Source organism: Lethenteron reissneri, chromosome 37 (assembly GCF_015708825.2).
Source record: "Lethenteron reissneri isolate LAM-NWPU_2019-01 chromosome 37, ASM1570882v1, whole genome shotgun sequence".
Classification (NCBI taxonomy): domain Eukaryota; kingdom Metazoa; phylum Chordata; class Hyperoartia; order Petromyzontiformes; family Petromyzontidae; genus Lethenteron; species Lethenteron reissneri.
The window spans coordinates 12,036,600-12,060,121 of record NC_083815.1 but is presented as its reverse complement, the minus strand read 5'-3'; the positions used below and the strand labels follow the sequence as shown (position 1 = coordinate 12,060,121).

The 23,522-nt window shown below is 45.5% G+C and overlaps 1 protein-coding gene across 1 annotated transcript in view; it reads left to right on the top strand.

Moving 5' to 3' along the window:
• Positions 1 to 23,522, top strand: part of LOC133351319 (IgGFc-binding protein-like) — a 117,793-nt gene that overhangs the window by 4,771 nt on the left and 89,500 nt on the right. The window contains 19 exon segments of the mRNA XM_061566418.1: positions 265 to 321; positions 1,120 to 1,241; positions 1,353 to 1,500; positions 2,561 to 2,605; positions 3,859 to 4,103; positions 4,786 to 4,960; positions 5,185 to 5,293; positions 9,532 to 9,629; positions 9,785 to 9,961; positions 10,144 to 10,346; positions 11,553 to 11,697; positions 12,652 to 12,705; positions 13,141 to 13,262; positions 13,369 to 13,513; positions 14,370 to 14,491; positions 14,584 to 14,728; positions 15,247 to 15,282; positions 15,561 to 15,802; positions 17,031 to 17,205. Of these exon segments, the coding sequence (XP_061422402.1) occupies positions 265 to 321; positions 1,120 to 1,241; positions 1,353 to 1,500; positions 2,561 to 2,605; positions 3,859 to 4,103; positions 4,786 to 4,960; positions 5,185 to 5,293; positions 9,532 to 9,629; positions 9,785 to 9,961; positions 10,144 to 10,346; positions 11,553 to 11,697; positions 12,652 to 12,705; positions 13,141 to 13,262; positions 13,369 to 13,513; positions 14,370 to 14,491; positions 14,584 to 14,728; positions 15,247 to 15,282; positions 15,561 to 15,802; positions 17,031 to 17,205 (2,565 nt within the window).

The window sequence follows — 23,522 nt, the reverse complement described above, 5'->3', positions numbered from 1 at the left end:
TTCTTATAGAGTTACCATTGGACCAGAATCACCAATGTTGATTTTATCTTTCCAGAATTAGTAGTATTGAAGTGCAGCCCTGACATTACATACTCACGTGACTACGGGCAGAAGGGCCCCCAGTAGAGGGAACTCGAGATAACCCTTCAAGTTGGCCCTCTTCCACACTTCCAGAAAGTGGAACTTATTCAGACAGGTGGCTTTTTGAGGTACGTGCCACCCATTAGCAATTATTTATTTCTTACTTCTGTTTCTTCCACACAGCTGTTGACACAACAACTTTTTCCACTACTTCAAAAACTACTCCTCCAAAACCTCCTGGTAAGATTTGTCATATATGTTTTCAGACTGTCCACATCCAATCATATATGATGAAAATGATTTTATGAAGATATGGTTTATCATTGATTGGATGGCAACTTAGGAGAGGTAATGGTGTGATAGTTTGAAAATGTAGTTCTCTCGCATAGATTCAGTGTGCACATTTACAGCCTTTTTGTAAATCCACTGCTGGATGAGAAATTGAGCACGTGTATTAGAGAACATATACAGATCAGAGACATACTGCGCTCATTAGAGTAAACAGGCTTGGGCAGGACACATCACGAAAAGGTTTGATGGCCGATAGTCAAGATTAATGATGGAGTGGTGGCCAAGGGAGGGAATGCGCCTGAGACGATGTCCACGGTGAAGATTGAGAGATTTCTGCGTTGCAGGAATGAGAGACGGTGATGCCTTGTGCCCTTTATCTACCAGTATATTTATCATGGCTCATAATGATGATGGTAATACTTATAAATAGTTTCAACTTGTAACGCGGCACACATCACATTCACTCGCTCTCGAATTAAGAACGACTCAGAGGCGTGAAGAACCACAGCCAAGCGGCACGGCAGCAGTGAGCTGGTGCCAACAATTGTCCACGCTCTGCGGTCCTCTATATATTAAGGCAGTATCAGCCAATTAATGAGTGTTTACGTGTAGAATGAAACCAGAGCACCCAGAAAAAAATCTATGCGTGTGAAGCGGAAACACTGTATCCCATAAAGACTGGACTGGTAATAAAATAATAAATAATGGTTACTGCAACATATGCTTGTAATGGATCTTACATTGCAGATGGGGAGTGGACACAGTGGTTTAACGGTGATCGGCCATCTGGGGTTGGTGACTTTGAAGATGTTGTATCGATCGAATACCATTATCCGGGTCAACCCTGCTCTAATCGCATAAAAATAGAGGTGTGTGCAAAGTATATACAAAACTCTTTCATGATCATATTTTTCAAGAAAAACACATTTATGTCACTAATTGATGCATTATCTCCTCATGTATACTCTGCAAACAAATAGGGCATGACAGTGGAAGGTATTCCTGCTGAGGAAACAGGACAAGTATTAGCATATTATGACGCAGACAATGGAATTCAGTGTTTCAATGCACATCAAGTGGATGGTCAATGTCTCAACTACAAAGTTCGCTTTCTATGTGGGAAAAACTGTAAGTTTTGATACATTTCTTCTTTTCATTCTACGCATCACCAGGCCATGCGATTCACATTCAGAAGGTGGAAAATCGACCGTACTTGTAACTTTTTGAGACTGGCCCCTTCCGTTGGAATGTGGAATTGTTAATGCTGTAAAAAAATATCACTACCTCAGTGCTCACTTGATCATTGTTATGATATTTCACTAATACTTACGTTGCATGTTTTTTTTATTAACTATTGTTACGTGGGATTATGTTATGAAACAGCAGTCAACTCCAGTTTTCACTGCAACATTCACTGCTACCTCACAGTAACCCAACATCTTTAGTTTACAATATGCGCTAAGTTTTCAGATTATCCATTTAGGTATTTATCTACGTCCATATCCTGAAAATGTATTACATGTTACAATAAAGGTACTTGTAATGACGTGTGCATTCTAATATTTGATACATCTCCATCTTCATATCCATCTCACTCAGAAATTAATCATATATCCATAAAATAAAGCCCATATCCTGTTTTCATCTTAAGTTTGTTCTCTCATAAATGTGTTCCTCTTTTTATTTCTCAGTGTAACATTTCCAGCATGCATCTCTCCGTCCTTTGCACACTTTTCAGCTTTTGTTATGTGTGTTTGTCAATGGGTCCATGTTTCCAATACATGTCAAGATTGGCAATACTGACAACATAAAATTTCCAAAACCTCTCCATGCTGCTCTGGCTCGTTGGCTTCTAAGCACTCTCTTCATATCATTTTGAAACATGATCCACCTTCAGCAGTTGCCATAAATATACTTTGTTTTCTCGTTTCTAGTTTTACCTCTCCAACAATAATTGGAAGCAATTGTTGTATAATCTTTATTTTGTTAATATTTAACTTTGGCCCATTTTGCAACTTTATTTGTTAATTTAAAGAATAATTCTGAGATGGTTTGTAATGTATGATGTTTATGCCCTAATTTTTCTAATCTAATGTTGAAAAATTCATCTTCTGACTTAGCAAAAGGTAACTTTATTTTGATATCAGTGGAAATCTTTTGTGACTTGATGTCTTTTTTTTTATCACAGATATAACAACAACGACAACAGCAACAGTAGCTCTGCCACGTCCTGGTAATTCGAGACTACATATAATTTCCTCTTAACTAAAATGTTCATTGTTAAAACTATGCATGTGCTTCCATAGAAACCCTCATTGGTAATGTAAAATGTACAGAGAAACACGGAGAGCTGCATAGTTAGAATACTGAGATACAAAAAGGCACACAGTGGATCAGGGAATAAACAAATTGGAGACATTAATTTGTTAAATTAAGAAAAGTAAATGGGTTAGGGCAAGACACATCCCTGCATGGCTGGTGGGCGAGCCAAATGAGAGAAGTTGGCCAAGCAGAAGATCGTAGCAGAGATGGAGCGATGAGCTCATGGTGCATTCGTGAGATGGATGGTGGCAGCACTGCACTATGAGGGCTGGTGATGGCGGGGGGAGGCCTTCATCCAGTAGTGGATAGACAATGGCTGATGATTGTCAAAAAATGTAATATCTTGAGATAAATATAAAATATTATAGATTGATGTTTTAACATTTCCCACTTTAAAACAATTATAAATACGCATTCGTAGTTAATATGTAAAATCAGTATTTTTTATGAATTAGAAACATTTATATTATTTGAGTGGATATTTACATTTCATATTCATACCTTTTAACTCATACCTTCTGCTATGGAAAGTGCATACAGACCTCATTTAATTTAAAACACACAAATAGCAGTGTGCTACTATGTGGTCGATATCACAGGAAAGATGTGGTTTTCAAACTTCTCTTTGAGTTGCAAGTTATAGTGGTACATTTTTACTGAAATTATCTTACCTTTTTCACAGCGTTTGTAATTTATGATCCTTGAATGTTGTGTCCTGCGGCTGCATTCAAACCAAATGGCGGTTGCAGCCTCGTTAAATCAGTGATGGAGGTGGAAAAATAAAATCAACCTCCTGACACCACGGATAAGGGTTGAATGATTCAACCCCTGCGATTCCATGACTTGCCCAGATTCATGGTTGCAATTCCATTTGTTTATAGATACTTTTTATTTAACACTACAGTGAATGCTATTGCCTACCACTCGTTACTGTAGGGATGATGCGAACCCATTACATTAAGCATACACGAATAGAAAAACATACATTTTTACAAACACGATTCAATGTGTATATTGTTGAGCATAAGGATCACATTGATCGATGTTTCGAACCACCCCTTCGGGATAATTAAAATGGCTGCACGGGTAAGTTGGTCATCACTTTGGAGAGATTGGGAGAATGGTCACCGGGAAGTGAACAGAAAATTCTAAAATCTCTTTCAGTCACTACAAGATGCGTGATACAGGGAGACCCACATTACATGACGTTTGATGGACTCTATTACGACTTCATGGGCGCATGCATCTACACAACAGCCAAGCTGTGCAACATCTCCTCCTCCCTGCCCCACTTCAACGTGGAGACGAAAAACGAACGCCGTGGCTATCCAAGCGTGTCTTATGTCCGAGATGTTCACGTGGACGTGTACGGACACAGGGTCACCTTGTCTTTACAGCACGCCCTCCTGGTTAGTATTACACCTCGTGTTACCGCCGAGATTATAGTAACAAATGAGTTAAATGTAAAATACCATTATGCATACACATTGTGTGGACTCAAGCAGAGGCGATGGAACAAACTAATATTGGGGAGGACAGACGAGACGAGCATAAGTGGAAGTGGGTGTGGCAGGCTTGGATTTAGCTTGAGCCTGGTTAGCATTTTGATGGGTGACCCATAGGGATCGCCAGGTGCTGTAGGCATGACACTGTGAGGTGGCCAATAGATGGCAGGTCCGTTTCTCTGGTTTCCTTATTTATATAACTGTTCAAACATCTCAACGCAGGATCCTCCGAAACTAAAAGATGAATCAAGGTTGTTTTTGATAAATAATTTCCATTAATATATTTAGAATTATTAATAGATGAGAGAGACAAGGAATCCAGCCTCAAAAGTAATGTGAGGTTTTGTGTTAATCGAATGTGGCTTGATGTGATTTGGCTTCAATTATACACAAATTCTCAATAAGAGAATAGGGTACAATACTTAGGTCTCGAAAGCCCAATTCTTGAGCAGAAGTCATGAAAGTACTTTTTTACCAGAAATAATCAAACGTATATTAAACCAAAGACCACTGGGATATACAAGCATTATAAAGGGGACTCATTATTTGCTTAACGCTGGAATTACTCATGTGCTATGATCTACAGTTGGATGGGGAGCGGGTGACGCCCCCACTGGTGTTACCGGGGATGCACGTGTCTCTGAGCGGCTCATACCTCGTGCTCATGACCAACTTCAGCCTCACGGTTCGATTCGATGGGAACCATCAAGTGGAGGTGTCTGTACCAATGGAGTACGCTGGGCAGCTCTGTGGACTCTGCGGTGAGACCCTGCCTGAAGATGTCATTATTATTTTGTTACATGAAAATTTTACAAAGTACTTTGTGCAACCGGTGTGATGAATCCATGAGAAATCTCTCGTTGAAAATCCAGCTGTTCTCAGTACAGCTTCCAGCATTGGCATGAGCAAGGAATTACAGGGCTGTACCTTTATTATTTACCCATTTGTTTTGTGGATCATGTGAATTTAGTCTTCTTTTCAACAGGAAACTTTAATGGTGATGTTGGGGATGACTACCTAATGCCGGATGGGATGGTAGCTGTTTCCTCAACTGAGCTGGGAAGTAGCTGGATATCAGACAATAGCTCTGCTGAGTAAGTGATCACTTGCCCATTATTCACACAAGCATTTCCATCACACGCAGCATTCCAATCACACGGCATTTCATTTACACAGCATTCCAATCACTCACAACATTCTGATAACTCACTGTATTCCAATCACACACAAGCATTCCAATCACACTAACAGCACCAACAGCGGCAGAAGTAGCTACAACAACGGCAACTACAGTAGCAACAATATCAACAACAGCAACAAGAACAAGACTAGCAGCAACAACTGCAGCAGCAACAACAAGAACAGCAGCAACAACAGTAACAAAAACAATAATAACAACAACAGCAGCAACAACAGCAACAACAAGAACAACAACACCTTGCGATGGCGACGCTGCGACTGCTTCTGCTGCTGCTGCCCGGCTGTCTGCGGCTGGGCCCTGCTCTCGCGGGGCTAAGTGAGCTGAGCGGTCTGGTAGAGTGATGCCTCCACTCCTTCCTGGAGAATGGGGGGCATACCGGAAACTTCTCTTGGCTTGGATCGAAAAACCAGTTCCATTTCACCAAAACGTTGCCGATACTGCGATGGAACTCGCCAGCAGACTCGGCCCAGCATCCAACGTGCAGAAGGCAGTGCTGATTGGCTGAATTTTACACTTCAAGCGACTCGAATTCTGCACCCACTGTGCTACGATCGTCTGTGGAAATGCTGACCACTACCCGACCGTTTTCGTCACTTGTTGTAATGCCTCACACATGGTTGTGCTGCAGATCTGGTCAGTTCTTCTTTTTGCCCTACAGCCACACGATCATGGAAAAGAGCAGCTTTATCACCATAATGCTGCTGATGTTGGGTATCGAGCCAAACCTCGGACCAGGGCTCCTCAATTTTGGATTTGTCATTGCACGCTCAAAAGTCAACAAGACGGTGCTGATCCACGATCTTATCAACGATTGTGGACTCGACAATATTGGCCTTTTGCGAAACCTGGGTATATGACGACTCACCGGACGTAATTAAGCGTGAGGCTGCACCTAACGGATATGTTATTGTACATCAGCACCGTCGTGGGAAGCCTGGCACCGGAAACCCGCATGGTGGTGGGATCGCTCTGATTCACCATGAAGACATCTGCGTGAAAGTTCTGAGCGACTAATGAACAACCACATTATTCCAGCTGCTGCTTGTGAAAATAACAAACAGCATACTGGGGCTTAAGTTCGTTGTCATCTATCGACCGCCGTTTTCACTGCTGTGGAAATTCTTTCCCGAGCTTTCTGGTCTGCTGGAGTGTGGTTCACTTGGCTCTCGCTAGAGTCGCTACATCATCTGTGGTGAGCTGAACTGTCCCGGACCGACTGGTTATTGTGGTAAAATCAACAGCTAGTGATCTTGCTAAGAGTCACAGTTTAACCCAGCACGTTAGCAGCGAAACATAACTGGGAAAATATACCAGATAACATCTTCACATCTGCCAATGCCGTAACTGTGACCTAAATTGTTATTTAAGACATGGGTATTTCAGATCACAGTCTCGTGACTGGATCACGATGCTTCCCATCACGAGATCTGGTCATCATCGGTATGTCTAAATCCTGCATCGATGGTCGATTAATTTGCAGCTCAATTAAAAAATGTCATCACTGCTGTTCTTGATAAACTCTTGCCCATCTGAACAAGCACAAAGAGAACGTGGAAAGCGCACAGTAACTGGCTATCACCAGAGGCGATCGCTGCAAAGCAGACAATGAGTGAGCTGGAGCATCTTTGGAAGAAAATTGGTTTTGAAACTGTCTGACTCATTTACAGAGCAGCCTGCAGATCTGACAACCGACTTATTATTGAGTCTCACAGATCGTTCTATGCTCTGTGAGTCAATGAGTTGGCTCTTGACCCCCGTGCTCTGTGACGCATCGTGAAGGGTCCTGCTGTACTTCAACCACCCATAAACTAGTCAACCCAGTATGTGCACAGATCTTGCGACATTCTTCAGCAATAAAATAGTGACGATCAAGATGGCAGTTTATAACTTGAAGACAACGCATTCTCCTGGTCTGCCATCTCAGTTTCATCAACCTGGAACCAATGCAGAACTCGAGACCCTGGCACCAACGTGGATGGCAGAGGTGTTGATGTTCATCACACGGCTGCCAAATAATATTTTGCCACTCAACTACATCCACACGTTGATTCTCAAATCATGCTTGGACGTGCCTGCGACACTGATTGACCACCTGGCAAATCTTTCTTTGAGCAAGGGCTGTTTCCCAGACTGGTTCAAAATGGCACAGGTAACATTGCGCCTGAAAAAAAGTTGGCTAGAGCCATAGTGACCCCGCAAACTATCGCCCGATCTCAAACCTGAGTACAATTTAAAATGCGCCTTTGTCTGAAGAGGTTACTTCCCTCCGTCGCTGCGAGGGGCAGATTCAACCCATTGCAGTAGGCATACCAGAAGTTCCACAGCACTGATACAGCTTTACTAAAGATCACTGATGACCTCTACAAGATCATTGATGACCGGTGTGCTGCAGCGTTGGTTGGCCTTGATCTCTCAGCCACCTTTGTCACCATCGACTATGACATACTCATCGGGTGGCTATGGTTAAGGTTCGATGTATTGGGTATGGCACTGGGGTGAATTGAGTCATTCATACATACATGGTCGATCATTGTTCGTCAAGCTGGGTAACGAACAGTCGTCGCCTATGCCATGTCTAGTTGGCGTACCACAGTGGTCCATCCTCAGACTCTTCCTATTTTCAACATACGTCTCTCCGATCGCTGATGTCACCTCATCTTATGACATCAAGTTCCATCAATATGCTGATGATACGCAATTGTACACTGCAGTGAAGTCAAAGATTCCACGTGAGCAGTGCATGTGTAGATTGCATGAAACAAAATACTGCTTAATCCAGAAAGAGAGGAGGTTCTGCGGGTTGGCACTCAAGCTCAGGGGAAACAAATGTGGGAGGATGAGGTATGGCGGTCGCAGACTTCAGGATTCAGTTTTCTGCTTATCTAAAGTGCCTTGGCACCATACTCGACCAGAATATGCCGTTTGATCACCACGTGCAAAATATTGTTAGGTCCTGCAATCTGCATATGAAGGCTCTATGACACATTCTAACACGATTGAATCGTGACACAAACAACACGGGTGGCGTGTATTACAATATCGACAAGGCTTGATTATTGCAATTCACTACTCTATGGGACGTCCGGAAAACACATTACCAAACTGCAGCGTGTATAAAATAATTTGGCATGTGTTGTGACGGGTACTGCAAGATTCAATTATGTCTGTCCAGTGCTCACTGAGCTGCATTGGCTTCCGATTGCTGAACGATACATTATAAGGTTGTACTTATTATACACACAAAGTGCTTGTCACAAATTAACCACAATACCTTGCTGATCTCGCTAAGGAGAATAAACCATCTTGCAAACTCCAGTCATTCACACAGTTGCTTTTGGCCAACCATCTAAAAAGACAGTCACTGTATCACACGCTTTCAGATCCGTTTTTGCGGCCATCTTGAACAGTCATCCTTCCGATATTAGGAAGCCACTGGAGCTACGCACTTTTAAATATATATTGAAAACTAATTCATTTGGAACTGCTTTTTAGGAATAGTTTTCTGTCCTTCCCCCGCACCTCTGATTAGAATGGTTGGCTGCATATGGTGCGAAAGTAATTTCAGCGTACATTTTCATCTGAAATCGTGTTCATCAATGGAGCACTTTTTGTTAATTGAATGGGTTTACTGGACAGTTTTGTAAATGGTAATTATCTGCAAATCTAATTTCCTGTTTTTTATGATAATGTTTTTACACCAGTCTGTCATTCAAATTGTGTGGCATTAGAAGACTGCCAAATGCATGTTACGGTGTAATTTATGCCCATGGATAAAGCCGACCATTCAATCTCACCCTCTGTTGTGGAATACCATGGAGTTTATGGATCTTGAATTGCGTCTTAGCTCGACCCTAGCCTCACCTACATTGATTCATTCCCCCTGTAGACTCAGGCACAGCCAAATGTCCTGCACAGGTTGTGAAAATATCCCTGTGTGGATTGCAGTTTGTGGAATTGAAAACATCCATCATTCAGGTGGGGTGGATTGATGGCCAAATTAATTAGAAGATTTGTGTCCCATGTCTCTGATTCAGTTCGAAGAAGTCCAAGGTACTCCTGGAGACAATGCAAATATGATGAACGGAATTATGTTGATGTGGTAGTAAGAGTTTGTTTTTGTTGTATTTGTAGCTGCGTCATTGACTTTGAGCCTCCAGTTCCCTGTGATGCAGGAGAACAGGCTAAGTTTGAATCGGAGGAATTTTGTGGAAAGATACATGATGTCAATGGTAAGTTCATTCTGTTCTGAATATTGAATCCATCATTTCCTTTTCAACATTAAACAACTTTGTTTCAATTAACATTCCCTAATAACATATATGTTGATCATTTTGGTTACAAATGCTGTTGTGATGTAACTGATATTCATGTCACTTGTGAACAGGAGCATTCCAAGAATGCCATGCAGTGGTCAATCCAGAGCAATTCTTCATAACCTGCGTTCTTGACCAGTGTTGGATGGATGGGAACGAGCAGTTCCTCTGTGCCTCCATGCAGACCTACGCTGACCAGTGTGCCCAGCATGGGGTCATCGTCATGTGGAGGAACGACACCTTCTGCCGTGAGTGCACATCTGTCTGAGCTTTAATCCGTAACACATCACATTGCATGAGACTGGGCCTTGTTTTTATTCTGTGGAAGCACAATGTACATCTGTGTGGTTTGTTCATTTGTATAGCTGCTTGCAGTTGTGTATCCCCATTGTAATTGATCTCTGAGTATGTTTATCATTTGTGTTGACAGCGCTCGAATGCCCAGCAGACAGCCACTATGAGAGCTGTGCCCCATCATGCCCAGCCACGTGCAGCAATGTGACCCTCCCAGGTGCCTGCCAGCAGCCCTGTGGGGAGGGCTGTGTCTGTGACGAGGGCTTTGTCCTCTCAGGAGACAAGTGTGTCCCTCAGGATCAGTGTGGCTGCATGGACCACAACGACTTCTATCACCCAGTGGGTTAACCCTTCACATCATGTTTCTACGACAACATTTTACTTGAAAATCTCAATCATCAATGAGTATTTTTTGGGTATAATCAAGTTTCAGATTAAATTAACAATGGTGCCCTATTGGCCAATATTATAGCTTATGCATTCTATACATTGTATTTTACCATTGACACTCGTAATGCATTTCAAACCATAGAGAGTGTTTTGTCATTTTTCATTGAAAGAGTGATCCAGAATCCAAGTAAAAATCAGCAAATTCTTCTCTATGATAACAATCCAATACTTTGGATCAAACCACCCATATCAAAATGTATGTTGAACAACCTCTATCATCTAAAGCCACGCCAGTTTAATTTAAACAGGATGGGTGTCATTTACCCAATTCAACTGGGTTATTATCTCCGTTAAGCAGTGGTAGATTAGATGTAATTGGGAAGAGGCTCTAGGCTTTCGATTGTGTTGCAGCTTCAACTCCCCGTGCATCCTAGCGCTACCATCCTCTTGCAAACTCCATCCATTCCTGATTTCTAAATTAAATCGTCATCTTCATCAGTGGTGATCTTTGCATGACTGGAGGAAGGCCACCTCAAGATGCCACCACGTCTTAATGCTGCAAATTACCACAATCCATCTTTCTGTTCACACCAGCTGATCTCACTCCTCAGTCTTATCGGTAGTCTTCCTCTCATATTTGATGACGTTAATACAATCATATTCATCATGTAAATTAAGAGAAATGAGCCTCAGAAAATTGTTGAAGAGCTTAACAAGGAAATTGCAAAGTTGTACTGAAGATAAATACGAGATAAACAAAGCCATATCAACAAGTTTGTTGAAAAAAATCTGAGGGACACAGGTGGAAAATATTTAAACGAGCATGTGTGATGAGTATGTGTGACACGACTGCTGGACCGGCCCACTATCCTTAACTCACTTTTGTGGCTGCATTGTGTGATTTGAAATCTATCAATGTTATTAAGAGTAAACAAATGCACTGCCTTTAATATGTTGAATCTGTACACTCATGTATCGGCTTCATTCTCGGATAGCTTGTCAAATGATATAGCAATTCTTTACTGGATTTGTTATATGGAAATGAATATGTTTGTGCCGTCTAAAAAATATTACTTCTATAACATAATCATCATGTGCAATTGTTTTGCTGTAAATAACATCCAGGATTCCCAACATTCATGTGTTTTTTTGTAGCTTGGGGACAGCTGGTTTGCAACACAGAATTGCAGTCTGCATTGCTCCTGTGGCGCTGCTGGAGGTGTGGTCTGTGAGCCCTGGCAGTGTGGAGCCTCCGAGAACTGCAGTGTGCAGAACGGCATTTTCGGATGCCACAACGTTGGTAAGCTTTCACTTCATTTAGTGTCTCGATATGAATGTGGATTGTACACATCCAGAATGCACGTGTTGTATTTTAATTTACCATCCCGTTGGTCTCCCCAGCTGCAAAAAGTCCCCAGTGTAAAATTCTATTTGGCTCACAGTCCTAGTGTTGGCCCATTAGGTTATTGGTTGTCCACAGAAATAAAGATTGCTGCTGCACTTGATACAGTTTTGCTGAGAGATCGTAGACATGAAGCAGGATCATTAAGTTATTCCACTGTTAGAGCATGTGGCCTTAATACAAAACATAATCAGGTAGTCTACAGGGGACTTTACCGAAAGAACCAAAGAGTATTGATTCCTGCAGTTATGAAAGCTTAAAATCAGGATTGATGTCACCATCCCGGTAAAGCAGGTTTGATTCCAGATTGTATTTACGTTGAGAAGTTAGTTAGGTTTGCTAAGCCTGCAATGACCACCGATGTTGTAATAATTCAGGTGTATACAGTAAGGTCTCAGAATACGCGGGCTCAAGAGTACGCGGAATCGCTCATACGCGACCGACGCCGATTCATACTTAACACTTGCGACTCGACACTGTCGCGACACACACGGGGTGGGAAGTGAGGAGTCAAATCGCTCCCAGCCATCACGCCAACGTGGATTTGACGGCGTCTAACTGAAGTGCCCGCGCAAGAACCGAGTCCTAAACAAATATCATGTTCGATCTGACCTGGATGCTTCCAATGATTAGTGAATCATTAACTGTACAGTACTGCACTTTAACAAAAATGTATGTACATTTATATACATTTTATATATCCTCATATTTTATATATACACTCGTTTCGGAGAAACGAGGGTTAGGTGCACGGAACCTATCCCTCGCCGCATACTCTGAGACCTTACTCTTGCTTGATGCCGTGCAAGTCATCTGCAGCAATGAATATGCTGTGTATGTTTCTCTCCACAGCCGTTGACACAACTCCATCCACCATTCCCCAAACGATTCCCCCATTACATCTTGGTAAGATGCTATTTATTACATATTGGTCAATACATGTTGCATGAAAACTATATATTTTTGTGCATATTTAACAACTTTGCTGACATTTATTCTCAATACATGTTATATTAAATAAGAAATGAAGGCTAATGTCAAGAGTTTGGTCTATAATCTTAAATTAAGTGACAATGAATAAAGGCTTCAAATGCTACCCTGCATCTTCTCAACACATGTCCAAACCATCTAAGTCTGCTAAAGCTCTAACATCTTCATTCCACCTCCTTTCACTTGTGAGAATAAAATACAGGTCTTAAAACCAATTCCTATATTTAAGCTTTCCTTAGTGGCGTGCACAATAAGCTATTCAATCCGGCGAAATTATGCATTTCTTGGAAACTGATTGTGTTATTGTGTGTGGGTTTGTGGCCGATGTTTTTTCATTGTGTTACATTACAGGTGTGCACTGGACGCAGTGGTTTGATCACGACAACCCCCATGAGATTGGTGACTTTGAGACAGTGAAAACACTCAGAGAGGAATATCCTCAACAAATCTGCTCCAATCCCATTATAATAGAGGTGTGTATTAAGCTGGTGGAAAATATTTTAATGACATTTTTTTTAAAGGACATGAATGTTATTTATTTGTATACGAACATATGTACGCACATTTTGCCGAAAATAGGCTAGGACACTGGATGGAATTCTTGCTGAGGCGACTGGGCAAGTTTTCTACAGTAACTCAACATATGGATTTCAGTGTTTTAACCACCTCCAAGTGGACGGAAAATGTCATGACTATAAAGTCCGCTTCCTGTGTTGGGACTATGGTGAGTTCTGGAACATCTGGGCATTCTATGGTGGATACAGAATTTTAGAGAAATGCTAACATGTATAACATAATTAGTATTGCATTGCATGGATTAATGTGTGCATACATGGATTAATGTGTGCATACAATATTCTTAGTGTGGACGTGGCTGTGTTAATGTGTGGCTAAATCATAATGGCAGATAATGTATACTTCTACATTGTGCAATGGATGTTTGCAGGCATGATTTATGTTTGTGCAAGCCCATCACTTCCTGGGTTTTTATTTTGGTATTTTATAGTGTATAAACATGGACAATACTACTTTTGTTCAAAAATTGGTGTGGCTGACCAACAACTGCACATGTTACGGAAAATTGTGATGGCAAAATCTTAAACAATTCTTATCAGTCTTGATTTGAAGTTTTCGTGACTGCAAGAATTCATACTCTTTGGTTCTTTCGGAAAAGTCATGTAGAAAGAAAAATAAATAATAGATCACAACGTTTTGATCGCAACAAAGAGCATCGTCTTCAGGTGAGAGAGAGAAACAAGCCGAAAAAGAAAGAAAGAAAAAAGATGAGAAAGTGTTAACTGTTGTGTTAGCCGACTCTCTGAGTTGCATTACATTTCTAAGTTTGCTAAGTTTGATTTCTCATCTTAGTTTCTTTCTTTCTTTTTCGGCTTGTTTCTCTCTCTCACCTGAAGACGATTGCTTGTTGTTGTGATTGAAACGTCGTGATCTATTATTTATTTTTCTTTCTACGTGACTCTACCGAAAGAACCAAAGAGTATAATTCTTATCGGATTCACCATATTTAACGATGTCGTTAAGATGTATATGCACAATATATTTATAATGCTGTTTCATAACAGATGGACACTGGACACAGTGGTTTGATCGTGACAGCCCAACTGAGGATGGAGATTTTGAAACACTGCAGTGGCTGAGACATGAATATCCTGATCAGATATGCCCCCGTCCTGTTGAAATAGAGGTGAGTGTTAAGATATTGCAACAGTTGTTATGATCTTATTTTGTAAAGACAGCTGATGTCTATTTCTAACTGAAATATTCACGTACAAACAGGTTATGACACTGGATGGAGTACCAGTTGAGCTGACAGCAGAAGTTACCTTCAGCAACGCAACATATGGATTCGAGTGTTTTAACCACCTCCAGGCGAATAATCAGTGCCATGACTACCAAGTTCGTTTTCTATGTGGGAAAAGGGGTGAGTATTGAAGACCTGTTATTCGTAGTAAAACATTAAAGGCTTCATATTAAGCACAATTGCCTAGCTAACTAAGAGTTTCAAAGATATATCATCATGTGCTGCATATGTTGTTTGTAACAGACACATTTTTTACTTTTCCAGACGATCTTTTGGGAAACAATTGCCCAAGCTCTTTGGACTGGGCTGTGTGTATATATGTTGAACTTCTTTCGCTAATCGTAATAAAGCCATGGGCCTTCTTACAATGGCATCGGAATGTTCAAAATTAGAGGTGCAATTGTTAAAATATGACTCGACCCACAGATTTAACATATAAAAATGTAGTTATATTTATTATTTTATTGTTTCCCTTCTACGTGACTTTACCGAAAGAACCAAGAATATGAATCCCTGCAGTCACGAAAGCTTTAAATAAAAATGTATACCAAGTAGTACGGGGTAAACAAACAATACGTTTTAAACATTGCTTGGGAGCTAGAACAGTATAGTTTTTACTTTTATTGTTTTTTTTACAGACATCACTGCAGCTCCGTCCAGAGCTCCATCATCTGGTAATCAGAGACTACACAGCACAATACCATGTATTTATTCTCACATAATTCCAGTGTAAATATACAATATCGCATTGTCAAAATAAACAAACTAAACATTGATATTTGGACATCATTTTACATCTTCTAGATAAATGAAGGTGCAAACAAAAAAAAATGAACGTTAATTTATATACAGCCCAAATAACAGAGACAAAACTGTGATGAAAACGAATAGTTAAAATGGTGGCATGGACGGTCACCGTGAAGTGAACGGGCAATTTGTGAATTTCTTTCAGTAGCTGCAAGATGCTTGGTGACGGGAGACCCACATTACACGACATTTGATGGGCTCTTTTACGACTTCATGGGCGCGTGCATCTACACAACAGCCAAGCTGTGCAACATCTCCTCCTCCCTGCCCCACTTCAACGTGGAGACGAAAAACCAGCGCGCCAGCCCAAGCATATCTGTGCTCCAAGATGTTTATGTGGACGTATACGGACACAGGATAACCATGACTGCACGGGACACCCTACTGGTTAGTATTACACCTCATGATAGCACTGAGGTTTAATGCATCAGTAATATGTGACTCTGGTTCTTTTGGTAAAGTCACGTAGGTATAAAATAAAATTAAAATAAATCACGACGTTTCGATTGCAACATAAGCAATCATCATCAGGTGGGAAAACCACAGCAATAATTTTTTTTTGCCAAGTTAATTGCATCCCCAGCGTTTGGCATTGCTGCTGCATTGGCATTGTTGCTTCATTGGCATTGTTGCTGCAGTGGCGTTGTTGTTGCATCCTCCCCCCGCGCATCCTCAGCTCTCTCAGCCTCCCACTTCCAGTCCCGCCCACTTCCCCCCTCTCTTACCTATATAACCTCTTACCCACTTCAGCAAAACATTTTCTTGCTGTGGTTTTTCCACCTGATGATGATTGCTTGTGTTGCAATCGAAACGTCGTGATTTATTTTTATTTTATACCTACGTGACTTTACCGAAAGAACCAGAGAGTATGGATTCCTGCAGTCACGAAAGCTTCAAATCTAGTAATATGTGAGTTAAATGTTACATTATTAGCCTATTAGTTTGAGCTAGTGTAACAGACGGTGCAATTATACATCCACGTTGTGTTGACGCATGCAGAGGCTAATAGGAGGCACCAACCTAAGCCGAGTGTATATTCCACCACCAATTCATCTGTTATTTCTGCATTCTCACTTAACTCGCTGGTGCTTGGCTTCTAAGAAAAGAATGCAACATTTTCCTGGTTGTAATTCCCTACTGCCCACAATGGCAGTTCCTCCAAATATGATCTCACAGGCTGGAAATGGCAAATTGCGACAACATCTTCATGATAACAGTAATTAGTAAACATCCTTAGACCATCATCTCCGGATGCTCAGGAACCCGGTTTATATTAAGGTGGCTGCCTGAATCTGAATTGAGCATCTCAGCAGAGGTGTCTTTTTAGATGTGCCCTCTTAACTTGAGTCCAACCTTCACCATTAAATGAATGTGAGCCTTTGTGTTAATTGAAGGTGGCTTCATACGATTCTGCCACTTACTGCATGAACTGTACACAAATGCTCAACAATGTGGTACTCGGGTAATCTCAATTTTTAATTAGCAGTAATTAAAGACCATTAACCAACCAATAATAAATCTAAATTTATATTTAGACTCCTGGGATGTACAAGCATTATTATAAAAGGAAATCATTTCCTTAACACTTGAATCACTCATATGCTATAATCTACAGTTGGATGGGGAGCGGGTGACACCCCCACTGGTGTTGCCGGGGATGCACGTGTCTCTGAGCGGCTCATACCTCGTGCTCATGACCAACTTCAGCCTCACGGTTCGGCTCGGTTGGAATAATCAAGTGGAGGTGTCTGTACCAATGGAGTACGCTGGGCAGCTCTGTGGACTCTGCGGTGAGACTATGATCAAAATGTTCATGAGCATTATTGAAACCTGACTTGCGGTAGCATCAGTTACTAGATGAAACATTCCCCTTCAAATTGAAATTAATTGAGAATGGAAAGGTTGGTAGTGAATCCTATAGTTCATCAGCTTGTGATATGAACCTTATGGCGGTACCCCGGGGTACCATAGTACCCCGGCTCTCGCATAATGTCCGTGGTGCAGTCATTATTAGTCTGTTGATAGTCGGCGTTGTGGCAATCGACTCATCTCGACGAGCTGTGCACGATGCACTATTCAAAGTTGAAATTCTTCTGTACAACTGTAGTGACTGTGATTGTCACTGTGTGGTGCCGGGCTTACAAAGCCACGGCGGATAATGTCTTGGCATTACGTGTCGCCCGCTTACTGGGCATAGTACCAGCCCTAGCGAAGCTTGGGTGAGCGTTGGTTAGCGCAGAGGCACCGCGTACAGTGTGCGGTGTGGGCTCCGGGTGAAGGAGCGGGAGGGAGTGTCAGCCAGCCAGGGTTACGTTGGGGCATGATACACTGGTTGACCTGCCGACACGTGACCTGGAAGATATTGGAGGGTGGCAACATGAGCATTCAACACCCAAGTGTAGGTTGTGTTATGTTACGTTGATTTATTGAATGAATAGTGTTGCTCCCAAGGTAACGTCTGCGACTCAGTTGGACTCACTACACAACTGTTAAATGATGGGTGCTTCATCGGCCAACGAGATAAGCTAGAACCACTGGGATATAAATTTTAATCTAGGTTACAGCCACTTATCATTTAATTGGGTTCTCAAGTGCATTTGATTGTCTAAGCCCAGTCACCAATGACTATATATGTGTAGAGGTGTTACGGAGGGCTTAACAATCACACTGGGCGTGGTTATGCCCGTACGCCGATAGGCGCTTACATCGACGTCCGCACCGTTCAGCCTGGGGGGCTGACACGGAGCTGGGATCCCCCACGGCCCCACCCCTCAGTGGGGGAGTTGCTATATAAGGCGGTGAGCCGGAGGGCTAGGGGTTCAGTGTTCAGCCTTAACCAGTGAAGCAAGAAGACCTGCTAGATAGGCCCTGGGACTCCCCTGGCTCGCTGTCCTTCTCAGGACCGACCAGGGCAAGCCAGTGGCGTGGCCCCGAGAGCCCAGAGCCGATGCTCTTGTAAGAGCCGGTCTGGGGACTCAGGGTGCCGTAATCCCAGCTTAACCAGGGCTGGGTTAGCTAGCCTCCCCTAGCCCGGTAGTGGAGGACCTAGGAGTAGGCTAGCTGTGACATAGAGTGTTGATCTCCCAGTTATACGGGTGAAGGGGCCGATACCCCTTCAAGTGTTGTACATCTCGGCCTGTTATGTACTTTGTGCTTAATAAATAAGTGTGCCTCCAACTACATCGTCCAAGTCTCCTGGAATCTACTACAACTGGCGTCAGAAGTGGTCTTCTAAGGATGGATAACAAGACGGACGGCTCGTACCAGGGAACCGGGGGAGGAGGAAACCTCGGCCAACTCAGAGCCCGAGATTGCGGAGGGCGAATCCGAGCAACCGGGGCCGAGTCCACCCACACCGCAACGGCAGGACGGATGGGGACCGTCGGCTGATGGACTACGGCTGGCTCACTCCCGCCTGGCGGAGCTACTCTACGCAGCAGGCGCCACGTTGGAGGAAATTACTCGCCTGGAGGCTGGAGGAGCGGCACGGGGCGACGACGGACGACACGTGGCGCCGGTTCCCGCCATTTCTACGGGCCTGGAAGTCGGATTTGCTGCCATCAGTTCAGTGGGTGCTGAGGGCGGGGCCGGGCTACGTCAGGCGACCGACTCTCGCCAACCAGGAACCGCCACGTCATCAATGGCGGCCAGCGTGTCACCAGAAGAGCAACCGCCGATGCCACCCGCCCTTCCCGCCAAAACTGTACGGAGTGGCGGGAACGACGGGGCGCGATCTTCAACTGCGGACGCCGCGTTACAGCAGCGATTACCACCTCTCAAGGAGTTCGTGGGGGAAGACGGTGACTGGGGAGGCTTCCAAAGGCGCTTCCTCGCTCACCAAGAAATGGCACAATGGACGGATGACGAGGCGCTACGCGCGCTACCGGCGATGCTCGACAGTGACGCCCTCGCTACCCTCACCTCGGCGCCAAGAGCGAAGCGCGCCATGCTGCAAATGGCGCTTCAACTCCTGTCTGCAGTCTATGGACCACCTTCGGACTGCAGGCAGCTGTTCTACGATCGCCAGCGGGGCGCCAAGGAATCGCCTTCGGCATACCGCACAGCTCTCCTGGCCCTAGCGAAGGCGGCTTTTCCTCGGATGGACGAGGAAGGGGTGGATGCCATGGTGGCAGAGAAGATACTGCTGTTGGCGGACGATTTGGACATTGTCGTCTTGGCATAAGATGACACGGAGATGTGTTCCCTGCCAGCCGCGCGGCACATCCACGCTAACTTGCTTTCCCAGCGTCGCAAGGCCAGCAAGGCGGCGGCCGGGCATACCATGGCTGCAACCACCCTCCCATCGGAAGAGGTCTGCGCTGTGGATCGCCCGATGGAGTGGAGAGCCGGGGGACGACCGGCTCGGGACGGACCGAGCCGCCGGGATCAGCCCAAGCCGTCTGGGGCGCTCACGCGCTGCTACAACTGTGGCCTCCGGGGCCATGTGGCTTCGGGATGCCGGGCTCCTCGACAGCGCGGGGCGACACCTTGGCCGGACGTCGCGCCTCTACCCAAGCCTCACCAGCAAACTCCGGCGAGTCGTGGCACCCCACATGTTTGGCCTACGCACACACCTATGACACACTCACGCACTGCAACAAACGGGGGTCAAACATTGCCTGTCGTCGCGCCGAAACGTACCACAGTGGGGAGTGCGTTCCAACCGGGCCAGTGGTCCGAGTTGGCCCATCGTGTTGTTGCCGCGTCGTCGGGGTCGTCGGTCGTTGTGGGGCATTTCGATGGGGTTGAGGTGCGGGTCTTAGTTGATACGGGAGCATCGGCAACTATAGTGTCCGATTTGATTTATAACATTCTCCCCGTTCAAAGCCGTCCTTTGCTCCCCGTTGATGTTCCATGCTATACTGCTAACGGGGGCTCGCTGGGCATTATCGGACAGATCTGCGTGCAAATTTGTATTGGGGACATAAAATTATCCGGCCCCATATTGGTCTCCTCCTCGCTGGCGGTTCCGTGCCTGTTGGGGACGGATTTCTTGGCCAAAATGCCGATTCGTATCTTGGTCGACCAGGGTTGCATCGAACTCCCGTCGGGCCGACGTATGATGTTTTTGTCCTCTCCCGCTACTGTCCGTACGGCATTTGCGACGGTACAGGCGCTGGTGGCGAGGACGGTACGCGTACCGCCGGGAGCTCAGATGCTCGTGCCTCTTAGGCTGCGGCGACCATTTGCCCAGGGCGTTGGGGATCGGGGGGTTCTGTTGGGACCATCTAGGGCCAGGGGTCAACGGACCCGATATGATAGCGGCCCAGACCATTGTAAAAGGGGACGGGGATCCCTTCATCGTGGTTCTCAATGTGGGATCGCGAACGGCTGTGGTTCCTCAAGGGGCCGTGCTTGTGCATGCGACGCCGGTACCCTGTGAGGAACGGGTTATTGGTCAGGTGAGCGCCGCACCGCCGGCGCGACCGCATTCGGACCGTGACGAGGGGTGGCTGGATGCGCTTTGTGCGGGATCATCGGACCTGTCAGACTTACAGCGTGAGAGGCTTCGAATCCTCCTGCGTGAGTTTTCTGACGTTTTTAGTCAAAACAAATACGATATTGGGTGTACTAAACTGCTGCGACACCATATTGACACGGGTGACAGCGCGCCAATCTACCAGAATCCTTTTCTGTTGAGTCCCGCCGAAAAGGATCATGTCAAATCGGCCATAGACGACATGCTGGCTGCGGATATTATATCTCCTTCTACCAGCCCTTGGGGTGCGCCGTCTTAGTTAAAAAACATTATGGCTCATTGCAGTTTTGTGTCGATTTTCGTCGGCTGAACAAGATTTCTGTAGCCGACGCATACCCGCTTCCTCGGATGGATGAATCGCTTGATGCCCTGGCAGGGGCGCGGTTCTTCTCCACATTGGATTTGTTGTCCGGGTTCTGGCAGCTCCCTCTGGATGATTAATCTAAACCGAAAACTGCTTTCCGTACGCCGCACGGCCTTTTCCAATTTAACCAGTTACCGATGGGGCTACATTCAGCGCCGGCAACTTTTCAGCGATTAATGGAATTGGTCCTGGCGGGGTTGCAATGGGATTCATGTTTGATTTACTTAGACGATGTCATCGTCTTTAGTAAAACATTCGATGAACACCTACAGAGGTTGCGTGCCGTTTTTCTAAAAATGCGGGTTGCTAATTTGAAATTCAAGCCCCAGAAGTGTCATTTGCTCCGCGAATCAGTGCGGTATTTGGGTCACATTGTCGGGCGTTCAGGTATTGCCACAGATCCCGCCAAAACGCAATGTGTCAGCTCCTGGCCGACGCCCACCTCGGTGGGGGAGGTCAGGAGTTTCATTGGATTCGCGTCGTATTACCGTCGGTTTGTCGCTGATTTCGCTACGATTGCGAAACCCTTACATGCCTTGACATCCAAAGGGGTCAAGTTTCATTGCGGTAAGAAGGAGGAGGCTGCTTTTCGCTCCCTCCGGGACGCCCTAGTGGGGGCTCCGCCGTTGAGTTACCCTGACTTTATGAAACCCTTCTTGCTCGATACGGATGCAAGCAACACGGGCATTGGGGGCGTGCTTTCGCAGGTTGTTGGGGGCGTAGAGCATGTGGTTGCGTACAGCAGTCAGGTGTTGTCTCCGGCGGAACAAAGGTACTGTGTTACCCGTCGGGAACTATTGGCGATCGTTTACTTCATTCAGTAATATCGCCCATATCTGTACGGTCAACGTTTCACCGTCCGCACAGATCATGCGGCGCTGCAGTACGCCTTGCGGGTTCAACAGCCATCGGGCCAATTGTCTCGATGGTTGGAGATTCTCCAGGATTTTGATTTTGAAACTACTTATCGTAAGGGCGTTTGCCACACAAACGCAGACGCTCTGTCGCGTTTGCCGCCCACCTCCGAGTGCGCTTGCCTCCTGGGTTCGGGGCATTGCAGACCTCCGAATGTGATCGCTGATTCGGTCCTTGCGGCCGCCGCTGATGCGCCTTCGGTTGCCGGTCCTATTGAGCATGATGGGAGGGATTCTTTGCTGGGGTTGTCGGTTGTGGAGTGGGGGCGCCTCCAAATGGAGGACACCTCCCTCCTCGCTTTGCGCCGTCGCATCAGGGGAGTTGGTCGGGGGGCGGAAAATGTCGACTCGTGGGGGTTATTTCAAGGTCTTTTGATGCATTGGGACGGGAGATCCCGCCGCCACCGGCTGGTGGTTCCTTCCGCATTGAGGGGTAGAGTGGTGTGGGCTGCGCACGAGCGACTCCTTCACCTGGTGACTCACAAAACCCTTGCCATGCTCCAGCTGGATTTTTCTTGGCCGGGCATGGCAAGGGACGTGGATGACCTTTTAGGGTCGTGTACTCAGTGCGCGCAACGGAAGCCACCAGCGCGGGGGTCCAACCCACCATTGCAGTCTATCAAAGTCTCGTTGCGCTTGATATTCTGGGCCCATTCCCCGCTACACCTAGGGGAAATAGATACCTATTGACCGGGGTAGAATATTTTAGGCGATGGCCTATGGCCTGGCCCCTCGCCAACCAGTCGGCAGCAGCCATCGCGGAGGCCTTTGTCCAGGGCTACGTCCTCGACAAGGGTGCTCCGGAGCGGCTGCTGACCGACCAGGGTAAAACAATTTTGGGTAAACTTCTCCACGAAGTATACGAGCTCCTGGGAACGAAGAAATATTCGTATCTCCTTGTCTAAGCTGGTGCGGCCGTGGCGGGGGCCCGTGGAAGTGGTGCAGGTCTTGCGGCCACAATGTGTGCGTATCCGGTGGGGGAAGCGTAGGTGGTTCGTGCACCCCTCCAGGTTGAAACCGTTTGTTGCGCCAAATGTTCCTACCACACACACGCGTGGCCAAACATGTGAGGGGTCCACCGACTCCCGGAGTCCGACTTCGCTGCTTTCGCCTAACTTGCCACCAACTGTTCCACCTCCAGGTGCACCAGGATTGACGTGCTCACGACCGCCAACCCCTCCCGGGGGGGTCGGGGGTCGCTCGGCAGCGAAGCCTGACTCTCTCGCACCCGGACTGTTGACACTCACCACTGGGCCAACCGGGGTTGCCCCTTGTGACGGCCCCGCTGCAAGAACGCGCGCCAAAACGCGCAGACTTTTGTGAGGTCGGCCGCTTATGCGGCCCTTGCGG